The following is a 25,464-nucleotide window of genomic DNA, read 5'->3' as shown; positions in this document are numbered from 1 at the left end:
ATATTCATGTTTGGGCATTTTTAAATTTAAGAAGATAATGTTGAAAAAATGTGAAAACTAACTTACAAATGTTCTTCCGGTCCTTATCGATATCTACGGAAATGTTACTGTTATTAGAAAAATAAATTATTTACTCTTATTATAAAAAATAAAATATAAAGGATTTGCTATCATGTGACAAACATATTGCATTTTAAAATTACTAATCATATTCAGGGGCTGTATGAAGAATGAAATGTTTGCATTTATAGATACATAACTAAAAATAAAATACTAGTTAAAAATTAGTTCTGGTATTAATAGATTAAGGGGCGAGTATTTCTGTGAAGATTGTCATAAAACCTATTGACCAATACAAACTTTCAGAAAAAATTATATCATTTACAAAATCATAGAATTCATGTTAAATATATCAGCAAACTTCAATATCGACACATAGCCAACTCGTAACAAATATACTTTAAAATTTGAAACGCTTATACATAAATTTTTTATGTGAATGTTGGATAATGATTCTAAAGTAATAAAACTTCATGGGAGTATAATGTATTTTTAAACTGCGAAAATCTATAAATTACTGGTGTGAAAGTTCTTTTGGCATAACATATTTAAAAAAATTATAAATTAAAGGTATTAGTTAATCACAAAACAATATTATTTTTTAGACAATACCAACTTCGAATTATTCCAATTCATTTATTAACTGACTCTTCAAGGCTAATTGAACATGTTGTCAAAAATCACAAATTTTGAAATTAAATATCTTGTCAATTTTTGTCATATGGGACTCATTTTTTTTTTTTTTTCCATTTTTATAATGAGTATAAAATGTTTCTAAATGTAAGTATAGGGAATGAAGCACTGCATAAAAAATTAATTTTGTAATTTTTTATGAAACTGATTTTTGCAAACTTAAACACGCAGAAACATGAATCTTTACAACATCTCATTCTGCAATTGAAAATATGTCTACGATCAACAGCTGCATAAATAAAGGCCAGGTAAGAACTTATGTGTATGGATATTATTTTAAAACTAAGGAATTTCTACTTCTAATAAATCATGTCTGATGAAATCACCTTTTATTTAAAAAATAATTTATATGATTTTTAAGGCAGGACTATTATTTTCAAAACAAGATTTAAACTGAAATTCTCATTTATATGTCTTTTTTGAAGAATCCATAAAAGATGTATAAACAATGCTGAAGTTTAAATTAAAATAATTTGAGCCAGCAGGACTGAATTGTTAATTTTATCAGTTTTCAAAATTTCAAATGTAGCAAAGTTACAAGCTACACATTTTCAGAAAAATTGCAGCATTCAGATGCCTTATGCAAATCAAATACCCACTTATTATGAAATTATATACAAGACACTTTTTTAAAAAACAGATTGCAGAAATGCCAGCAAACTGCATTTTATAAAACAAAACAGACACATAATTTTTTTTATTGATGTGTTATCTATTTAAAGATATTCACTTTTACTTAACTATAGTCTTTCTCAGTATACGCAGAAACAAAAACAGCAATGTCCAGGCATTTATGCTACATTAAAAAGGAATTTCAAATATATATAATTGCATTATCAAAACTTCCTATATCTATAAACAAAGAAAAGAGGAATGAATGACTGAGAGTACCTAAAACTATCATTATCATGCTGTTAAAAATTTGTAATTAAAAAAAAAATGTTAAAAGTTAAGTGCTGTTAAAAATTTGTAATTAAAAAAAAAAAATGTTAAAAGTTAAGTGCTGTTAAAAATTTGTAAATAGAAAAGACACATATATGTCAGAAATACCTTTAGTTATACCTATATGTTATTAGGTATATCTGTACATTAGAAATACCTTTAGTAGAATCTTTCCAAAAATAATCCAAAGCTTCCAAAAATATTTCCAAAGCTATGCTACCCAGTATTTATCATTCACTGCTTTAGCAAATATTGACACATTAACAACATTGCATAATCTCGCAACGGTGACTGAAAACCCACTGATCACAAGTGACCAATGATGTTGATGGTCACTGATGTTCTTTTCTTTCATTTAATTTTAATTATGTAGCCAAACTTACTGTGTTGCCCTACATCAGTATTGACAACCAGTGACTAATTCCTTTGGTGGGTACTAATGTTCTCTTGCTTGTTTTAGAAATTCGTCTATAGAAGTTTGCATGTGTCTTGCACTGATCTATGGGTTGACTTCCAGCAATCCTCAAACTGCAGATCATTAATGACCAACAGCCTTAATGCCAATAACATGCTTCATTTTAATTTAAAAGCCTAAATTAATGGCACTGCACTACTGGTTGCAGGTCTGAAGCAGTGACCATCACATATACATCACTGATGATAAACAGCCTTCATAGGCATTAGTACCCTTTTTATTTTAATTTCAAAATGCATTTAACTTTATTGCAGCACCAACATTCTTTACCCATGATTTGAATGCCAGTGTCTATCAACCCATAAGTCACTGGTGACAATGACTGTTAAGCTGAAGATAATGATGATCATATAAGCACAAGTAATGTCTCAGTTTATTTTTAAAATTTATCTTAATTTACTGTAATGCCTAGAGTTAAGACTAGGGATAAACGAGCTATACTGTACGTAACCAGTGACCAACAGCTCAGGGTGGCATCAGTGTGCTTTGAATTAATTTGTTTTAAGGATGTAACTAAATTAATTACCAGAGATTAATAATGAACAGTTGCTCGATGGTGATTGAGTGCCCTAATCAGTACTAATGTGCTCAGATTTTATTCTAATTGAAATATTTATGTGAATTTAGTGCCCCCACTCCGTACTAGACACATCCGGTTGATCCAATGACCACGATGATAATTACCATTGAATGAAATATGACATTTATAATTTATCCTTCATGTGTCTTTAACGCATAACAAATTCTCAGAGTGTTACCATTCAACAAAACGTAGAACTTTCAACAGAATTTAATAATTAAACATCAGTAACTGTTTAACAAACCAAATGATTTAAAAACATTAATGATTTAAGTTTTCATATCTAATTGATATAAATTAAAATACAGGTTAAAAGAGTAAAATAAAATAAGTTGTTTACACATTTTTAGAACAATTTATATAAAGATTTTTTTTTTTTTTTTTTTTTTAAGGAGCAAATGTTTGTGGGAAAAATTCTGGCAACAGCCTATAATTTGAAATAAGAAATATTATTTGCTACTTTTAAATTTATCTTTTTCAAAATGTCACATGTAAACAAGTTGTGGATTGAAAAATATGTTTTTGCACTTTCTGAAGATATATACAGTTCAAAAATGCTGTAAAATGTGCAGTATTAAAATTTCTAAATGCAAAATAAGCAACATAATTAAAAGGAAATTTATGTACAAACCCACCAGGATTGATGGATTCCTGAAAGTAGTGGAAGAGGAATGAAGATCAGTCCCCTGAAAATTTCATGAAACCCTCTCTACCATGCTAATCACAATGCAGAATATCCCCCTATAGTCCCCCCCCCAAAAAAGGCTGTCAGATCATACATTTAAGAAAATACTCTTTACACTTTAAACATTAATTAAATGACCACAAAATCATTTGAAAAATGGGTAAACATCCTCTGTACTTTAAAATAATACTACTGCAATTAGCGGAAGCTAATTTTAACATCATACATATATAAATACACCTGGCATAGAATCTTTTTTTTAATGCTAGGTGCTTTTGAAACAGATCTATGTGACAATTGTTTTTCACATTAAAACTAAACATTTACAAAAATACTTTGCATTATTTTAATAAAATTCACATATGCTAGATGTAAGCAGACAGTATAAATTTTATTGATACACAAATTAAAATATCACTTATGACATTTCCAAAAATAGTTTGTACACAAAAGCAGATTTTAGAGTAAATCATGCAGAGGCTTTGACTTTAGTATGTGCAGGTATGTACAATTTGAATTCAGCAGGGAGTTCATCTTCAGAATAAAGTCTATCAGAAAAATAGACTCGTCTTACTCTGCAGTTTGCATGTATCTATAAATAATGAAGCAAATAACTTTTATGTTCATCAAATTGTTAAAAAAAAAAAGGGATATAAATTTAAAGTTTAAATAATAAATACCATACATAGAATTAATTCATTAAGAACTTAAAAAGAAACATTATATAAATTGGAATAAAATAATTATAACAGTTTAAACTTATTCGAAATAATATACTTTATTATTCATCACTAGCTGGGTCTGTCAAATTGCACTATCTGGATTCTTAAAGCATTATATATATATTTTTTCATTTTTGTGTTAACTATTTTAGATGACTGACTATATTAGTGGTTATTATAACATAGATTTATCACATTACTAGTTTTAAATATCAAATTTTCAATAAAAATGCACACTAAAAAGCGATTACATATTAAGGTGCCATATTTACGTTGTACAAATTAAACTAATGTATATTATGTAGAATACAGTCCTGGCTAATGCAAGAAGTACAATCATTTAAGGAAAGCTAAGACTTGGCTTATTTTGATAGGCATCTAAAAGTTGCTACTGTTTGGATTTCTTCAATGTCAGAAAAACTCTTTCCTTTGAAAGAATATTTTAATTTTAAAGCAGTCATTAAGGAATAATCTGGGAAGAAGAGAAATAATTGAACACACATATACTTTTGGGGCCTGGATGTAGCTGTATATGCACAGACTAGTGTGAAAGTGTGTTGTTGGACAGTATAACACATTTATATATATGATTTTTGATTGACATGAAAAAGAAATCATCTGGTTAGTTCTGCGAAATAAAATTTGTTCTCAACCAGTTTGAATCTGTCAATGTTATAGGAATAAAATCTTACTATTTAATTACCACACCTGATACCTTAATTATGATAAATTTAGCAAATGTCTTGTTAGTTAATTTAAATATTTTCTGAAATGAATATAACTCACCTGAACTCTCAGTGTTTCTACATAATTAGTTCCATATGCTCTCCTTGTAAAATCTGCTAAATTAAACTGAATTTGATTCCAGCCATCATCTAGTCGAAGAGGCATAGTACAAATGAAAGGCTTGACTCGAGTTGTACTTTGATAATTACTTGCACGAAATCTTCTTCTAACATTTTTGTCATCAACAACCTGAGGAAAAAATCAAAAATGGTAAAACAAATTTATGAAGATAAGACCATGCACACTAGTCATACAATAATTATATCAATTGTTAATCGTGTAACAAACTTTGTACATATGTAAAGACTATTAATGAAATTATATGTAAAATTGTAGTATCTGACGTATAATGTAATATGAAACACCTACCTGAAAAAAGAGATTCTGGTAGTATTGGTTTGAATTGGAGAGTTCTGAGAAAAAGCATCACAACTGGAGGCCAGAACTGCAGTTGTTTTTAGCACCCGGGGATAACTGAATATCTCGGACAACTGAATATATCAGTAGTATATATAATTTTAGAATGAATTTTTTTTATGCTCTCGGTAAACAAGAGCAGAAAAAATTTCATTCTAAAATTACTTAACATCAATTTGGCACCCATTGGAAACTGCGCCCAGGGACAAATGTTCCCTCCTTGCCATCCCTCTAGCTACACCGTTGCTGGAGATGATATTCAATCTAGCTGAGGAAACAATGTCCTGCCTACATGGAACATTTTGAAACTTTGCTAAAATTTTTTTGTTTGCAGCTGTGTCTCCCATAGAAATCAACCAATCAGATGAAAGTTCTGCTTCTGAAGGATCATGGGTAATTTCCAATATGGCGTTAGCTGCAATTTGAACGAAAAAAATTGCATTTGTATAGTATGTTTTTATAATATACCCATCTAAATCATTTTTAAAATGTTTATATGGTTGCATGCGTACGGGTTTGCAGTAGACTGAATGCACACATTTCTGACGATAGGTTGATAAAATTTATTTTATCAAAATAAACACTTCAGAAATCTGGAACTTCCCACAAGAATAGTCGTACAACTTTTCACAATATCACAGAGTACAATCAGTAGTAACCCTTTAAACTACTATGAACATTAAAGACAACGGAATGCAAAATGTAGATCAAGAACAAAGCTATACTCAGAACTCAAGCTGAGCTAACAGTTAATAACAGAAAGCAGATGCTCTCACTGGCCTTATATAGTTTTCCCCTGGTTGCCGAGATATTTCTAGTACTTTCTGCTTTTTGAAATTACTCAAAGGCAGTATGAGGGATGAATTATGGTTACAATTAATAGAGTGATCAATTGCATTTATTCAATTACAGGGACCATACTGGTGCTACTTTGGTAGATGGTTGCATGGATTTTGGCGAGTGATACGACTTATGGTAAACCCATTGCTAGACAAGTTATTTATGGTAACCGATACTCTGTTGTCATTTTATTTAAAAAATAATGTGTTTTATTATGCATAAATTCTGTGTTTTAAATATTATTTATGGCTTCTAAATATTAAAAATGAATGTAATTTTGCATTTTTATTTGAAATAAAAATTTTATTGTTTATGATATTTTATTAAATTTTATGTTGTGGATGATGTAATGTATGACGTCACATTACTTTAAAAGTAATTGGTTTTAATATCTATAAATTTAATCTAATGTTTTAAACATTATTTATGTCTGCTAAATATTAAAATACAATTAATTTTGCATTTTTTTAAAATGATCTTATTATGTATGATTATTTAAATAATTTTAATTCTATTCGTGATGTAATCAGCTCCTTGATTGGTTACAGAATATTTGCGCATCAACAAGCTGTAATCAGCTCCCTGATTGGTTACTGAATATTTGTGCATCACAGCATTTTTAAAATTTTATTATTCATCTCTTTGAATTCCTTAGATTACATTTTTCAAACTTTTTTACAAATTTTTTCCCTTAGATTACATTTTAAAAATTACATTACATTTTTCAAATTTTTTTCATTGATATCTAAATTATAATTCCGATTTTTTTGTGGTACTTACCAATATACGACAGGTTAAATACTCAAAAAAATGTAAGTACATATTTTTCTTTTACTTTATAATTGTATACTTCAATTTTTATTAAAAAAATTAATACACGGTTTTCAAAAATTGCCAAGATATTTATCACCACATATGTTTTAATGTTAAATAATTATATCCTACAAAACTTACTTTAAAGGATTTGAATTTAAATAATATTTTAATTCTTTTAAACATTGGTATGATGGTTTTAATTTGATATTCAATTTAAGTAATATTGTAATTCTTTTAAAAGTTTGTATGATGTTTTTAATTCGATATTCAATTTAAGTAATATTTTAATCCAATTAAATATTGGCGCAATGTATTTATAGCGGTGTTTTTATTCTATTTCTTTGCTATATGAAAGCAATAATTTAACCTTACTTTAGTATCTTATAATCATAGTAAATGTATTTATTTACATTTGCCTGCCAGCTTAAAAAATGACATTTTCAACAAAAAATTAATCCATTATTTTTAACGATATTTATTTTTTTAAAGTTTTCAATACTATATGTAATTCAATGCTAAATGGACTTACCCCTGTATTTTTACTTTTCCATCCCATCTTTCCTCTTTAGATTTTTCATGTCATATTGCACAGGAAAATACAACAATTTCACATATAACCCACTAAAATCATCTATTCATGTACAAAATTTATAACAATATACTGATTAAATATATAATTGCAGAAATTTCAGAGTAGACAGTATTTTAGGACATTCCTGTACTTCTGGTGATTTGTTTACAAATTTTTCGTCACCAAAATTTTGCCAAATTTGTCATATTTCATGTTGACCCATAGCGTACCGTACAGAAACATCATCGTTATACATTAATCGAATTCTTTTCACTAAATTTAATGTGAATAATTTTTTAAAATCTATTTATATATGTATGACTTTACTTTTTTACTAATCACTTAAATTATTTATTGCATAATCAGTGACATACTGTAAACTACATAAAAGGTGCATCATAAAAAAGAAAGCATAGCTTATGTAATAATGAGAATACTCATTAAATTTATACACTATTATTTTTGTGTTATTGATTAAATACTTTTTTTTAAATTATAAATACATTAGAAACTATACTTTTATTGTAAATGCTACATATTGTAAGAATTAAAAATAATGGATTTATTATTATGCAGGATGAAAAAACATTTGTATATACATCCATCAATAACTTCTAAACCATCGCACCTCTCTCTCTCTATGTGTAAGTAAATATATGACTTGTACTTATCAGTTCTTTGCACATTATCCTGGCCATGGAATATACAGCTGAAAAATAACTAATGAGCATAAACATGAAAGAGTGCACACTTTTTGTTTTGGGGATAATACACAATTATATCGTTTGAATGACTTACATAGTATAAACATGACTTATGAATAACAGGGAATTTAACAGCTATGCATTTATGAATATTTGATCATTTAAAACATACATGGCCCAACTAATTATCACTTTGATGTGTGTTTACTTAAGAGATCATATGGTACTTTCTCATTATGTGCACCTCCTGATTTCAAGAGTAGGTAAAATTAATGTGTTTTGGGTATACTATTGAGTGTTATATAGGGACAGTAACTAACTTATACATGTTTGAGTGTCCATGTGTTTATATGCTTTATTTAATCTTCATTTTGCTGAATAGTATCTGTTGTCTGTGAGGATGTAAACTTCAGCCATACATATTTTTGTCGTAAAAGTTCTTGTATTTTTATGCTTTTCATAACTTTTCTGTTATCTTCCATAAATAATAAAGTTTACAATAATAAGAATGTGAGCAATACAACATGCAATATGAAAACAAGTCTTTTTGAAAATCTGAGTGATAATTGATTCCTGTTTGGCTTTCAAGTCTGTTTACTAAGTGAAGATGGTAACCCAGCTACACAGGTTTAGTGGAAATGAAGCTTCTGAGAAATTGTTCCTTTGACGTAGTGTTTCAGAAAGGAATAGCAGATATGATAGTGGTTTTAAATTGTGTTGTGCTTAACATTCTTAGTAGTTTGAATTAGTAGTCTGAATGCTCAAAATTTCCTCGAAAAGCCTTATTTTAAATTACAGAGGGTAAGTCTACTAAATGTAGAATTTTACTGCTTCTCTAATCAGAGAATTTTTGGGTCCCGTGGCCTTGAGTTTCACCACTTTATAGCTTTGAGAATGTTTTCAAAGTCTAATCAAGACCTTTGAGAAAGTTTGCAGTCTACTCGTGAATAACACTTTAACATGGTAGTAAATTCGTTAAAGTACCAGTGCAACAGTACTTGCTAATTCATAAAGAATTTCATGGATTATTATCTGCATTATATAATCAAAGATGTGTAATTATTTCTTCAATATCACGATCAAAATTTGCATGTATAAAATATACGGAATATGATATTTTTCCTAAATAAGAATTTCTTTGATTTACATTTAAAAAAAAATTCCCTCTGTTATTCTTTCTCTGAAATAAAAAACAAATGGTAAATTCAAAAATTTTAAATTAATCTACACTACAATTTCGTAAAATGAAAATTTTATATTACCTGCACTTCAAATGTGAAGTACTTTTTCAGGTTCTTCACAATAAGTACTAGAAATGGCAATTTAATTCCTAGAGTTTTTCTAGGATCTGCTGGACAAGTAATGTAAGCAGTACTGAAAGTAATAAGAAAAGAATAATTAGTATTCTCAAAATTACTTAGTTATGTTTAAAATTTAATGAAAACGTAATAAAAACCATTCAATAATATTATTAACAACTATGAAAATAAAATGGACCAAAGACAAAACAAATTACTTAAACTGAAGTCTAGATGGGCCATTGCTGAATTAAAATAACTGGACTCAACTAAGTAATTTTTTATCTGCAGGATCTTTCGACCATCTTATTCAAGAAAAAGTCAAAAGAAATAATTTTAAAGAATAAAATAGAATGCCATCAAAGGGATAAAATTCATATAAATTTATAAAGTATTGAACTGTGAAAAAAAGGAAGAGGGGGATATTAGAACACAATACAGATTGTTTTACTTAACAAGATTACCTTACAAAAAAGTTGTTGATTAAAAATATTTAAAAAAACTTACAACAGAGATTCTATTCAAATTTATTACTGAATATAATGATAAAGATTTATTATGAAAGGCCTATCAGTGATTAGCTGGATCAAAACTGCATCTACCAAAACTGAACCCAGAATCATGAAATGAGCTAGCTATATGGTAAATTTTCTTAGAAACATCTCAATAAAGACATCCCTCCAGTTAAACAGGTAGCCCTCATGTGTTTTGCTTTAACTCTTTGAAGGGCAGTGGTTACCTACAGTAACCACTGTTTCTATTGAACGTCTTACTCACTTGTGTGAGTTGTTTTCAAGACTGACCGTTTTTGAAGTTCCCTTGTAGCTCACTAGATGGCAATCAAGAAACATACGCCAGTAATTGATATAGTAATCCATCTTTACGAAAAAAGCGTCAGCCATCAAAGATAACATCGCGATAATGTGCATTCTGCAGCACCAAGACAAAGCCTGTACAAACAGTGTGGGTATGTAGCACATGCAAAGTTGCACTCTGCTTGAAAAGAAAAACTCTTTCCATAAGTACCATAGAGACTGATTTGTAGGGATGTGTTCTCTGGGCGCTGGTCACCAACATTAACCACCAGAAGTGGAGTTTTAATGGAGTGGTGAATACTGTATTTGATGGCTTCTAGTATTGCAATTGCTTCTGTTTAGAAAACACTATTTTCTATAGATAGCTGAAACTTTTTCTCTTTTTTCAACTGGACTTTTAGTGTATATCCCTTTCCACATTCTAGGCCGCAGCCGTATGTGTAAATTTGTTCATTAATGGCTCTTTGTTGGTGCAGACAGTTATATTGTTCTTCACTGCAGGATGTTGCTCATAAGCGCATGAGGGAGATGAGTAGCATTCTGCTTTGAATGCTTTTCCATTATGAGTGCAATTCTTTCTTAAGTGCAGTACAGCTGTTTTTATGTACTCTCTTTCTGCTGCTATGAAGAGGGGAAATTTTAGCAATCTGGCACGATGCAGCATTCAATGTAGTTTTATATCCTTTAGTGTAATTGAGAAGAAAAGGTCTTTGAACTGTTTACAATTTTCTCAGTTTATGGGAAGACATTGGGTTTGATGAAACTGCTGCATCGTATAGAACTATTTTTTCGATTACAGAGAAATAAATCAGCTTTTGTATTTTAATGTTTATGCCTTATCCAATTTTAGATATTTTGTTTTTGACATAATCTAGATGATTCACAAAGTTCAGTCTGTTAGGATCATCTTGAATGGCGAAACATGAAGCAACACGTCTAAATGCAGAGCCAGTGAGACTACAAGTGGTATCCTGAGAAATGGCTCTCCATTCCCTGCCAACCATTTTCCACAGTTTGGCTTCTGAACGCGATAATGTAAGGGTCTGCAAATGGCATACAGTAACATTCCAAATGTATTCGAGTGGTGAGAGGTCAGGAGAGAATGGTGGCTAGGGAAGCAATGATACCCAAGCCATGATACCACGTTGTCGTGTGGTGGGGCAGTTTACAGTTACTGCCAGATTAGACCTGTCTCCACATAAATGCCACACTCTTACGTGGTAACTATCATTGGAGAAACAGAAGCACGATTCATCTGAGACCACAACCCTGTGCCATTCCATCATCCACATTGCTCGGGCCCAGTACCAATGCAGATGTTGTCACCTATGGGGTAGATGGCAGTCTTCTTAACGGATGCCACGAGTGCAGGCGCTAGCCACCATTTGATGAAAAATGGTTCTGGTTGATATAGGAACATCCAGTGTGCCTTGAAAATGCTGCAGAATGGAAGTGGCTTGAGGGTGTGCCACTGCTCGTCGGCAGATGCGTTGATCCACACATGTTGATATCACTCTGGTTGCACTGGCACACCTCAAACTTGCTACATTTCCACGTTCCAACCATCATTGCCCCAGCCAGTGCACTGTGGACACATCCAGGTATGTGTCAGCTGAGATTTGCTGTATCGACCAACCTACCCTTCTCAGTACGATCACCATGTTCCTCGTAAAATGTTTGTCTGCTAGGACTGCCTCTGCTGATGACGGTCTAGCATTCTTCGCTATCACATGCGTCCCCAGAGACTACGATCATTTCCCTAACAGAAATAATGGCAGGAAAGTGTAACATTCTGCAGGTTCCTTGCCTTACATCTTCTTCAACGTGCGTTGGAGAGCTGCACATTTCACACCATTCGCATAACTTGGTGACATGCATATACTCTGAAATTTGCATAATTTTCAGGCCACTCCTTTTTGGAGTTGCATTTTTAATGTCGGGTAGCGCATGCTGCAAAGAGGTAGTGACAATAACACAATAATGTACATGCAAGTGATACTGTCAGGGGTGACTGCGATCCCACATTAAAAATCCTGTGGGTTTTGGAAAGTCATGTCGTATTTTGCTAACAGATGTCATTAATGCATTTTTTAGAGTAGAAGCACCATGCACACAAACCTCACTGAAATACTTTATAAGATCACACTTCTAATCCATTCAATAAATAGAAAATTGTTTGATTCTAATGAGTTGGATAGATTTTATAGAGAATTGAAAATGGAGGTTAAAAAACCGTTGGTTTTCACTATATTTTGCTTTTTTATTTCCGCAAAGGCAAGAATGTGAAGCAAGCTTGTGAAAAGTTCTGTAAAGTTTATGGGGACGATGCTCTAATGACATGTCAGTGCCAGTGCTAGTTTGCGAAATTCCATTCTGCCTATTTTGATGTGAATGATATGCCTCAATCAAGAAGACCATTGGAGATGAAATAAAGGCAATGGTTTTAAGTCAACCCCACGGTACACAACATGAGAGATTGCAGAGGCACTACACATTGCTCAATCAAATATTCATGACCATTTAACCCTCTCAGCGTTACGACCGGAAAAATTCCGCATAGAAGGCTGCCTTCTATATTCATTATACATGAAATTTTCTGGTAGTTTTTAATGTATCTGATATCAGTTTGGATGTATATTGGAAGAAAAGGAATTAAGGCACAAAATGACAGAGTCATTTTTAAATTAAAATCAAGAAAATATCACATATTCATGACATTTTGAGAAACTTTGAAATTTCAGAGCTAAACCCATAATGTTTGGAGGGTTAAAGAAGCTCCGATTCGTAAGCAAGCTTGAAGTTTGGGTTCCCCATAAGCTGAAGGAGATCCATTTTGTGAAACATTTGAACATTTACCATTCCACTCTTAAATGTGAAGAAAATGACCCTTTTCTGAAGCATAGGGTCACTGGTGACGAGAAATAGATTGTGTACAATAACATCGCATGCAAACGGTCTTGGAAACGGTAGGATGAACCACCTCCATACATGACCAAAGCGAACACTCACCAGAAAAAGGTCATGCTGTCAGTGTGGTGGGATTTCAAAGGTGTTGTGCATTTCGAGGTCTGACTAAAAAATTAAACAATTAATTCAGCCGTGTACTGTCAGAAATTGAACAACTTGAACAATGCAATCTATCAAAATCGCCCAGAAATCGTGAATCGTAAGGGCGTTGTGTTTCTCCAAGATGACACAAGACCACACACGACTTTGGTTACCCGCCAAAAAAGCTGTTGGAGCTTGTTTGGGGTGTGTTGCCCCACCCACCGTACTCACCTGACCTTGCACCTTCAGATTACCATTTGTTTTGTTCTTTGCAGAATTACTTGAATCATAAAATATTCAATTCCAATGATGCTATAAATCGGCACTTGGCACAGTTTTTCGCTTCTAAAGACAGGTCATTCTACCAGCGTGGAATTATGAACCTTGTTGAACAATGGAAAAGGTCATCGAACAAAATAGTAAATACATTATTGAATGAATTCATATTTTTATAGGAATACCTTTGAAAAATATAGTAAAAATACGACATGACTTTCCGATCAATGGAATAAAAAAAAAAAAAAAAAAAAAACAGAATTTCAAAAATTTTAGAATATCAATTTAATACATAGACATACATGCATATACACAGGATGGTTACATATTGAAAAATACTGAATTTATATATTTCTAAGCTAACAAATAAAATTTCTGCATAATTATTATGATATTTGGATAAAGACAATAACTTTCCACTTAGCCCTTCAGGTACAACAAGTATGTGTATTAACGGGAGCTGGAGATAAGGAACTCATAGCAGGAAGAAAATACTTCATGAAATGTACAGAATTTCGATACGCTGTCCAAATATTCAATAAATTATATGAAAATCTTTACCCAAACACTACTTGTGACAGGGATTTCTGATCCAGAAATTTCTCATTAAACAAAATGTGAAATTTTGTTTAAATTATATGAAAATCTTTACCCAAACACTACTTGTGACAGGGATTTCTGATCCAGAAATTTCTCATTAAACAAAATGTGAAATTTTGTTTAATGAGAATACAGTCAAAAGTCGTTAATTCGGAATGATCTATAATCCGGACCTCAAAACTAAAAACTTTCTGCGCATAGGCGTTTACGCGTGCGCATATGAGTGTGCGCAAGTGCAGAATACGTTTTCGCGTGCGCGTTTTATGTATAATGGACGTATAAGCTAAAATTATCTAATTATCTATTTCAGTTAATGTTGATGATTGCGTTGTTCCTTAATTTTCGAATTGGATCCGGCTTATTATTTTTTGCAGACTGTAAGAGCAATTTTATAAAAGTAAGCTTAAACTTTCGATTATATCAAATAGAATTTCCGATATATATTTGTTAATATGTAAAGGATCTAAAGCGAAAGTAGTATGTTTTGAAATCCGAAATCTGTTTATCAATTTCACGCTGCTCGGCGGGGGGATCGCCGTGGCGGGAATGAATTGGAAGTTGATCTGTCAGCACTATCCTTATCTTCAGCGCAGATGTTTTTATTTTATTTGTCTTATAATTCCTTACCAAATGTAGTATTTCATCTCGATATGCTCCGTCTTTGATATAATTTAAAACAAGTTCCTCGTCATTATAATTTGCTTTCGATAGCGAAGAAAGTAACGTTATTGAAAACGAAAAAATTTCGAAGTCGGTGTTCTCGACACAGCAATTATAGGACTTGAACAGCGGAACTTTGTAACTGAACAAGAAATTATGTCTGTTTAATAGAATTAAAGAGAAAATATTATCACATGAAACGAAGCAAAACTTAAACAACTTACATTGAAAGAAATGTTTAATAAAGTAAACAAATAAATATTAAGCTTTTTCTTTTTGCAAATTTTGATACCCTTTAGATCATAATTGTTCTTTATTTCATAAATTACGGTTTCATATTTTTAATTTTAGAATTTCTGCATGCCATCTTACGAGATTTAAACTGATGATCTATAATCCGGAAAAATCTATAATCCGGAATCGCCGAAGTCCCGACGAGTCCGGATTAACGACTTTTGACTGTACATAATATTTCATAGTCTTCATGGCATCTAGACAATCAATATTCAAGAATGTTCTATATTCTGTCATAATGTGATCCATATGATTAAATTCATTTTCACCAGTGGCTACATGCAAAGACTATAAAACAGATTTAATAAATTTTGTCAGTACCAGGTATGTCTCTTCTCCATCTTCTTTTAGCCTGAATACTTCAGCCCAAGTTTATAATATCAGTTTTTTTTTTTTTTTTCCTGTTTTTGTAGAAGACAAGTGACTATCTGTTTGATGATTCCTTAGTCTTGCAGAAATATTTTCATCTTCTGAAGTAATATTTAATAAATTAGCTCTTAATTCCATTATGCAATCCAATTAATCTGATGAAGAAAGTACTCTTTTTTTTTTTTTTTTTCTTTTCATAATCAGCATATTTTATTCATTCCTCTTTCAGAATATATTTTGAATATTTTTCCTAATGGACTAACCTTTCTAGAATTCCAAAAATAATTTTTGCAGCATCTGCAAATTAAAATTAATCACAAACGCTAATCTTCAAAATGACTCTTCATGAAGATATGTGTCCATAGGATCACATGGTGCATACAATAATGAATATGGTGATATAAATTTCTTTTACCAAGAAATTTCAAATTTGAAAAATCAAAATACATAAATAAATAAAAATAATAAAATACAGTACAGTAAATCTACAATTCCAGCTGTATCTGGACCACAATCACTTCTGGACTGTTAAATGGTAGAAAATATGCCTGGATTTGCGGGGGAGGAGGAATGGAACTAATAGAAAAAATTTTTTAAATAATTAAGATTTTCAATTTACAGCTGCTTGAATTACTAATTTACCAGGAAGATGGCTATAAACAGCACATAATATATGAAGGCATACCACATACAATATACATTTATAGTTTATATTGAATTATCAAATACCTGACATTGTTTCCAACTATTTCCAAAACTAAAGACTGTATATCATTGTCAGTAATTCTTTTAATATGGCCATTTCGAACCTAAAAATAAAACACAAAAAATAAGAAAATGTAAGTATAAATATGAAGAAAGAGAAAAATTTCACTTTTAATTTCTCTAAACTACACAGCAAAGCAAAGATACCACTGCATAATGCATTGAACATTTGATAAAACTTTCAATAAAATATGGTTTACTATTTACATAACATTAAATTTTTATTTTCCAAAATGTCTAAAGGAGCAAGCTTACAACAATAAAAAATTAGTAAAATGGCTCTAAAACACCATTCAACTTCAGTAACATCAAACTCTTACTACTATACCATGCAAACACCACTTTTAACTACTGTGACAGCCAAAGGATACTTCTGAAAACATGTAATTTTCTTTTTTTGGGGGGGGGACTAAGTGATGGTGGGGTACCTTATTTTTATAAAAATGAGACAAAATATTTTTGGTTAACTTACTGGAACCACGTTTAAATATAAGTAAAGGAGCTTTCACGGACAATCCATCTACTTTATCAGCTAGAGATGATGGAATGGATGGTTTTATCTAATTTGTCATATTTTAGTTTTTTGGTATCCATTGGGCTGTTGTGCTCAGAACTGACAAACAGATGTATGGAAGCCAGAAGGGAAGGTCTAGCAACATGGTTTGGCTGACGATGCAGATGGGCCATTTGTGAAAACTCCTCTAGATTTATTTGTGTTTAAGTGCAGTTACAGTTTGTCAAAATAAAATATTTTTTCTCATTGTTAACTTGGAAAAACAATAAAGGATGATGAACTCGATCAAACTGTCGGCAGTTTAGGATAATATGAGAGATAGTTCTCCTACATCTAAGGCATTTATATCTTTTGAATTTTATTTTAGTTTACTTAGAGCATCTTTAGAACTGCTATTCAGATATTCCTTACCTTTTGGCAAGTTTTTAATGTCGCAGATAACACTAAACACATAAAAACAATGATTTAACTGTTCAAATCTTTCTATTAATGGCATAAAAGTGCATATTTGATTGTTATTGGCAATTCTTATTTATTGGAAAGGTACGTTTTACAGTTCTATATCTGGTATCATTAGATTGATCAATATCCCCTAAAGATGTGATAAATTCCTTAACATTAGCTTTGCCAAATACATTTTCACGGAATCCTTCAATAATGCATAGCGCTGCATTCATAAACTTTAATATAATTCCAAATCGTATGCCCTTCTGCTGAATTGTTTTGTTGACTTTATAGACATGAACAAAAAAACAAAAAAAAAAAAAAAAAAAGGGTTAGAGTAGATTGAAGGGTGCCCCTTGCATTATCACGAAGTTTTTTTGTTTATCATCAAGTTGTTGCTTCATTTATCGCCAAGTTGTTGTTTCATTTATGGTAACCCGAGTAGTTGAATGTTATGGAAATCCTATTATAACGTAATCAGTTGCGTGGTTGCGGTAAATTTTGAATCATGGGAAAGATTTGTAAGGGCTTGTGGTGTGTGTTGGTTAGGAAATACATTGCTTGTTTTGTGGTTTAGATGATAGAATGGATGAACGTGGTAAGATTAATTTGAAGTTTCTGTACAATTTAGAATGAAAAGGCAAAACAGCATTAATTGACTGGTGTGTAAATGAAGGTTTACTTAGTAGCCATTATAAGTGTCCTGTTTGTTGGAAGGAAATGCATATGGTTGAATGTCGGAGGATACCGACACTACAGAGGATATTTTTTATTCTTATTTTTGTGAATTTATGTGGCGACGCCGCTATACGGATTCTAGTTCAGATAATTTTAAGAAGTTTTTGGATGCTGTTAAGGAATTTTGGGTGCACAGACTGAGGATGTAGAAATTTCTAAATAAGTTAAGTGGATATTTGCTTTGTGTAGTGCTTAGATGCATAATATGAATTTCCTTTTTTATGTTATTTTATTGTTTGATTTAAAATATAGTTTATTGAGATTATGCTCTTTTTGTTTGTCTACTGTGGAATTGGATGCTCCTTTGACTTTTTAAGTGAAAATAGATAGATGTGTACATAGACAAAGGGAGTGCACAATGCCAAGTTTGTGCAATTCTCTGATGTTTTTTTAAGTGAAAATAGGTCGATGTGCACATGGATAGAGTTTGTGCCATTCTTTGACCTTGTCATTTTGTCTTTGTGTATCGGCCCATAAAGCCAAAATAACAAATCAAAGAATTGCACAAACTCGGTATCCAAGTACTGCCAAAAATCGCTAACTTTCGCCAAGGGGCACCCGTAAATATATTTTTACCCCCCAAAAAATTATTCTAGATACAAGTTTCATTATGACAGGCAAAGTATGTGTTTATCTTCTTAGAACAAGCAACCAAACAAGTACAAAAATCAAGGGCTCTCAAACTAAAAAATAAGGTTGATCTTTGGATTATGGTAACTTGGCGATTTTTTGGCGAAAATTTGGCAACCAACTCTGCTACAGCAACCCCCTATTTTTTTTTCGCCGCCATTGTCTTCACAAAGTAAAGACATGTTTCTTTTCTTTTTATTTACTCAACACTTTTTCCAACAATCTACTAGACAAATTACACTTATGCTCGAAATTTTATGGAACAAAACTGCTTAATCATGACAAATATTAACTGCAAAATTGGGAAAAAGTGCAGAATCGCAAACTCCTTGCCGCGTTTTTCAAAATCGCACATACACAGTAACCATGTACACGTCGACTTATTTTTACTTAAAAAAACATCCCAGAATTGCACAAAAATGGCATTACGCACACTCTTCATTATATCCATGTACACTGCTTTTTTCTCATAAATTAGAAAAATTTCACGAAAATGCATGAAAATTTTGTGAATCTTTAAATTCGGTAAAAAGGACATATATGAAATTACCTGATCGCGAAAAAGTATATACCCCTTCCAAGGATGGACATTTGCACATATAAAGTAAATAAAATATCCAAAAACTTTTACCTCTAAATTATCTATTATAAACGACACCAACGAATTTATAACAAAACATTAAAAATGATTACAAATACTTAGTGTCAAATACTTAAATTCTTTCCATGCACATTTACTTCTACTCAAACGTATTCCAAAATACTTCAAACATCGAACTTTCAAAATCACGATCATTAAATTAAAATATAATTAAATTAAAAATACTACTTAAAATATAAATAAGCACATACATTAAATTAATAAAAATTAGCTTACAATCCTAATTACTTTAAACTAAATCATTGCTAATAACAATTTTCCAATAATACCATATTAATTTATTTACTCCTTACATTTAGAACAATGCATAAAAATAATATCCTCAAATAATTAAAAATACTAACTTACCTAATTCTCTACAGAATCTTGAGAGCATGGCGGATCACAAAATGTCCATTTTCACTAGGTTTCTTGCACCATACATTCAAACTATCTGTAATATCCTTCCTTTCACACAATCTCATTTCATTCCCACATATTGGACATTCATACTTATTAAGCAATTAAGCAATTCTTTTCAATTACACATAAACGTAATAAAAATTTCAGATTTACTTTATATACGGCCATGGGATACAAATATTAAACAACACTGTTTCACAGAATATAGAATGAAATTACTGCTAGAAAGTACAGCAGATATTTTTACAAATATACCCCCTTTTCCGATTAAAGAACAGTGATTCGTCCATTAATGTCACATGACATATCTCATGATCTCTCATTTCCCTCACACAAAATAATGAGTAATCGGAACTGAGTACTTCTCACATTATTCCCAAAGTCCTAGGTAATAACCTTTATCGCCTCCAAAATGTCGCCAAACTACCTGTTACCATATTACAAAGATCAGTCCTTTTATGGAACAAAAGTGCTTAATTATGACGAAGATTAGGTGCGAAATTGGGAGAAAGTGCAGAATCGCCCACTGCTTGCCGCGTTTTTAAGAATTGCACGTGAACGGTATCCATGTACACGTCAACCTATATCCACTTAAAAAATATCCCAGAATTGCACAAAAATGACATTGCGCGCACTCTTGGTTTCATCCATGTACACATCGACCTATTTTCACTTAAAAAGTCAAAGAAAATTGACAAAAATCCAATTCTTACTCTTGCTAGAAGCGCCAAACAAATAAGTGGACGATTCTGCACTTTAGCAGCGAAATTGTTTCTAAGTGCTTATTAGCTAAAATCCCGATTGGAATTTTCGGGAAAATGTCACATTACATGTCTCATGATCTCTCATTTCTTTGAGACAAAATAATCTGTGATTCGAACTGTGTACTTCTCAGATTATTGTTTAAGTCCTAGCTAGTAACCTTTATCGCCTTACCAAAATGTCGCCAAATTACCTGTTACCATATTCCAAAGATTAGCCAAAAATAATTTTGCAAACGGCTCACAGGAACATCCAAGAGCTCTCTACAGTTCACCAGCATGTCCAAGTATACTTTTTAAATGTTTAGTATATGTGTAGCCCAAAGAAATAATCACTTCTACATTTTACTACAAAACATATTCTTTCTTCTGTCAAAGCCACCACAAGCAATCAAGGTCACAAAACATCTTTTAAAATTATTTTGTGGCAGATGAAGATAATTTTCCTTTCGTTTGAATTGCTAATGGTTGTTCTCTAAATGCACTCACTGATTTTGAAAAGCTACAGTGAGAGACCCAAAAGCTGCATTATTAAATTCAGGAACCCTGAAAAGACTAAACTAGATCTTCCAAAAGCCACAATTATACTTTTTAGTATTAGGAAAAGAGTTTTTTAAAAAAATGAAAGAGAAATTAAATATTACCAATCAGAGTGTTGTTCCAAACAGATTCTAACAAAGGAATTTATTTAATAAATTGTTTCCCACTCGTATATCATTATTTAATTAAAGAAAATTACATTTGCATGCAAAACTGGCACAAAGATATCAGGTATTAAGACATTTTTATTTGAAAAGATCTGCACTTACTATGGTTCTACATTTACTATTATATGTGCCTAAATTGTTTATCAAGCTGGAGAAATATTTATAAATACATAATTTTCTTTACATTTTAAGATTTATTTAAGATTTACATTTTAATCATGTACGAAATTTCCTTATATTTTCTTGATTTGCCATGCTTTATTTATAGGTTTTAATTTTAATGCACGTGGAAACTTTTTTAGATTTACCGTAATTTCCGGAAGAAACGCCGCAGCGTTTACGTGTTTAAAACTTAAATTTTCAGCGGGTGCAGCGTTTCTACCCATGCGGCGTTTAGGTGTATTAAAAATAAAATATTTCCTATGATGGTCATTGTACATAGTTTGGATGGCCTTGTCATTGTGCATAGACTGGTGCTGTTCCCACACAAAAGACCACTCAGTTGCTTTTTGCGAACGTTATTTTGTTTACATTCTTTCCCTTGAATGGACTTACATGCCTTATTCACCCTAAACGAGATCTCAGAACAATAACATTCTTCCCCCTTTCAAATCAACATTCTCATCAGTTTGAATAGTCTCTCTCCTCTGCCATTTGATGAATCTTCCGGGACCCATCCTCTCCCCACCCCTGCCTTTTCTGCAATTTTTTTCAAAGGCGGACATGACTCCACCTGCCTCGCAATAACGAACTCTGATGTATTTCCCCTTCAGCATGAATGGATTTTTCTTGGCATTCTGCTATATACAGATCCCATCAGTTTGGGTACAAGTACTTGTTGGATAGTTTTTAAGTAAAAAGGGAGCGGAAAATTTTTGAAAATGTCTCTAAATGGCACAGAAGCTATACATTTCTTACCTTTAATTTATTTTTGAGTTATGGTTTCATTTCATGCATTTTTCTTAACTTGTATGTCATATATCAGGACTTAGGTTGAGTTTTTTCATCTATACGGCCCACGACGATGTCACGCGCAATTTAATCTATTGCGGCGTTTACGCTGATGCGGCGTTTCTGTGTAATTTAAATTTTTTTCCCGCCATTTTTCTCGAGTGCGGCGTTTACGCTGATGCGGCCTTTTTTCCGGAAATTACGGTACATCGTTTTAATTCTATAGCTAAATAGCACATATCTTGATAATGCTGTTTAAATACATAACGGAAAATGTGGAGCTTTTCTTAGGTATGTAATTACAATTTAGAAATGCTTTACTTTATGGACCTCTCTGGTAATTATAAATCTGAAATGTCCAATAAAACAAACATGAATTTTTACATTAGTATAATCAGCATAAAATCTTTTACAATGCAAAATGAATGGAAAAATCAAATAATAATCCATTGGGGTATGTCTATATATGTATACAGGATATTAGCACTAATTAATGTAGAAAGCAAAAAGGGGGCAAAAAAAATATTTTAGGAAAAAAGAGCAAAAATAATTCTTGGTACTTTTCCGTTTTGCCGGCGCAAGCAATAAAGTCGCCAATAATGGTACAACCGATGCCAAACGGAATATTCTCGCTGGTAACCTTTTACGCCTCATTTTGAAACAAGTCGCAGCTTTTTCTTATCAGATTGATTGTTTCTTTCAATACTGGCATATAATTACATAGAATTTTTATCAGATAGTTCAGTTTTATGTCTAAGGCCATTTTCGGTAATTAAGTTAATTAGGATGAAATCACAGCGCTTACCCGAAGCCGAAAATATAGAAAAGTAAAGTCAAGGGTTAAATTCATCAATTCTAATGAGAATGCATTAGCGAAGTAAAGCACTGCAGTTTTACATAATTTCTGAGTAAGCTATTCGTAAGAATTGAAATATTTCTTGCATTTAAACTTGTGTTCCAAATTTACATTTAACTTGAAATTAATGTAGATAATTGCTGAGAGCATTAGATTTTTGTAGAGTAGTTTACGTGAGATGAGATCGCTTGGGGTCACGTGATATGAACAGGCGAATCAGAATGTTGAACCATGAAAGCATACTACATTCTTAAATTGATGTCTTTTTACAAATTTATTGTCTTTATTTATTGGCTTTTTATAAAATTTTAAGCGATATTAAAATGTTTATGCCTTCAAAAAAAAGAGTTCTTAGAACTAACATTTTTTTAATATTTTTTATGTGTATACTGTATGTTGTCGCCAATAAATTCTGCTTGGCGAGATTTGCGCCGGCGAAGCGGAAAAGTACCTAATTCTTTTATAATATATTGGCAAATCTCACATTAAATCAACTGCAGTGTGGAAAGACCCCATTTAAATGGGTTGACCAACAGAAAGAATATTTCCGCTACTAATATAGTTCCATTATATTTAGGGATCTTGTTTTTAAAGGTAAGCAACAAAATATGCACTGTTCACATAAAATACATACGTTATGAAAAAAAAATTTTCAACTTTTTGTGTTTCCAGCATTGTACACCTTTGTGTTTATTTCTACCAATACAAAATACGAAAAACAACTGACAACAGGATCACCTGATAACACAGGACTTTCCCTTTTTCTGCAGAAGAGCGAACTTTCAAGTGACATCCTAACCCTGTGGCACATAATTAACACCACTTATGGATGATCCTTAGTGTTTTGGCAGAATGCCAAAGTTGCATTTGAAGAGAAACAAAGTATATGAATCATACTGGATGGAGAAGAAGACATTATACTGCTCTCACCTCCACACAATTAATGAAGGGTTTTGTTGGTACTACACTCTGAAATTTAATATCTGACCACTATTTTGATGTACACAGACACTTTTGTTACAAAAAAAATGTTTCAAATACAAAATGAAATTCATTATTTAATTTGAAACATTTTATTAACTAATTATGATGAGAATCAATACTTTATTAGCTTTGTTATAAAAATAATGTATTTTTCTATCACTGGAACAGCCCAACAATAGAATATAACCAACCACTAACGAGGGCAATTAAAACTTAATGTAAATAAGGAGTAATGCTCACGAAATTTTTTAGCGGCAAGATTAATGGGAAATTAAATTTCATTACAAACTACTTTGAAAATTATACTAATTGCATAATTTAACTGCTGAAATTAGCTATATTGAATTGAATAGATATTTCTAATAAACTTCATGTACAATATACACTCCTTCAGCATATCATACCTAAACTTAGTCCTAAAATTATACTGAGAAAATGATATATAATTTCACAATTTTCAGTTTCGTGGTTCTTGTTAACCACTGTTACGTTTAACACATTTAGTAGAGTTAATCATAGTTTTGTATAAATTATAGGAAAATTATGCATATATGGATAGAACCTTGTGTAAGAAAATTAATTATAATATTTATCCTCCTAAAAGATTTTTAACGCATATGTTGCTAATAAAATAATAAGATGATGGATTATACGCTTGCTGTCATTATTTGAGGAAGGGTACATTCCAATTTTAATCAAAAAGAGAGTCCAATACAACCTTCATAAGCATCGCGATTAATTTATATATTTATTCAAATTCAAAATTTAAGTCGTACAAGTCAGCAGATATTCAATTACAAATGAATATTACTGCACGTGAATTAAATTCGCAGCCAATACAAAGCTACTGCCACAATGAATGAAGAAATGCGGCAACAGCAATCAAAATATGTACCTTTTTATCCCAAATTTGCAGCGGTTTACTACCTACACTGTACAAAATGGATAAGAAACCACTCTGAAATGTATTTTTAAACATTTTAAAAGTATTATAGCAGTTCAGGATATATGTTTACAAACATCTTTCAAACAACACTAAATAATCATCAATATTGCCACTACAGCAAAAAATATGTATTCTTTGACTACAGTGCTGAAGTGAATAAATGACAAATATGATAACAAGACTTTATGGATTTTATGGTTTATATTACTCTTAAATAATTAAAATAGCTATATTAAAAATTAAAAATTATACTCGTAGATAAAGTGCTGTAATAAATTTTTTTGAAAGTTATATTTTTGTGCTTTAAAAAAAATCATATTTTGTAAATAAACGTATGATGAATTTTTCTCACTTCAAATAAAGCAATTTAAAAAGAATACCAAAAAATTATAATTTAAGTAAAACTACATTACGTAAAACCGAGGTTCCGAAGTTCTCCTCTCCTAGAACTCGA

General features: G+C 31.2%; 1 protein-coding gene across 1 annotated transcript; it reads right to left on the bottom strand.

Moving 5' to 3' along the window:
• Nucleotides 1–3,807: 3,807 nt before the first annotated feature.
• On the bottom strand, nucleotides 3,808–25,117 carry Bug22 (cilia- and flagella-associated protein 20). Its single transcript, XM_035355278.2, has 5 exons — nucleotides 24,960–25,117; nucleotides 16,381–16,460; nucleotides 9,554–9,665; nucleotides 4,944–5,132; nucleotides 3,808–4,027 (listed from the first exon to the last, which is right to left on the bottom strand). The coding sequence occupies exons 1-5, from the start codon at nucleotides 25,041–25,043 to the stop codon at nucleotides 3,905–3,907; spliced, it is 588 nt and encodes a 195-aa protein (XP_035211169.1). The 5' UTR covers nucleotides 25,044–25,117; the 3' UTR covers nucleotides 3,808–3,904.
• Nucleotides 25,118–25,464: the final 347 nt, after the last annotated feature.

The sequence above is a fragment of the Stegodyphus dumicola genome, chromosome 1 (assembly GCF_044657685.1).
Source record: "Stegodyphus dumicola isolate Sdum_Otavi_A_Nest chromosome 1, ASM4465768v1".
In the NCBI taxonomy this organism is placed as follows: Eukaryota; Metazoa; Arthropoda; class Arachnida; order Araneae; family Eresidae; genus Stegodyphus; species Stegodyphus dumicola.
The sequence above is the reverse complement of the archived record's forward strand: the minus strand, read 5'-3'. Positions and strand labels throughout refer to the sequence as shown.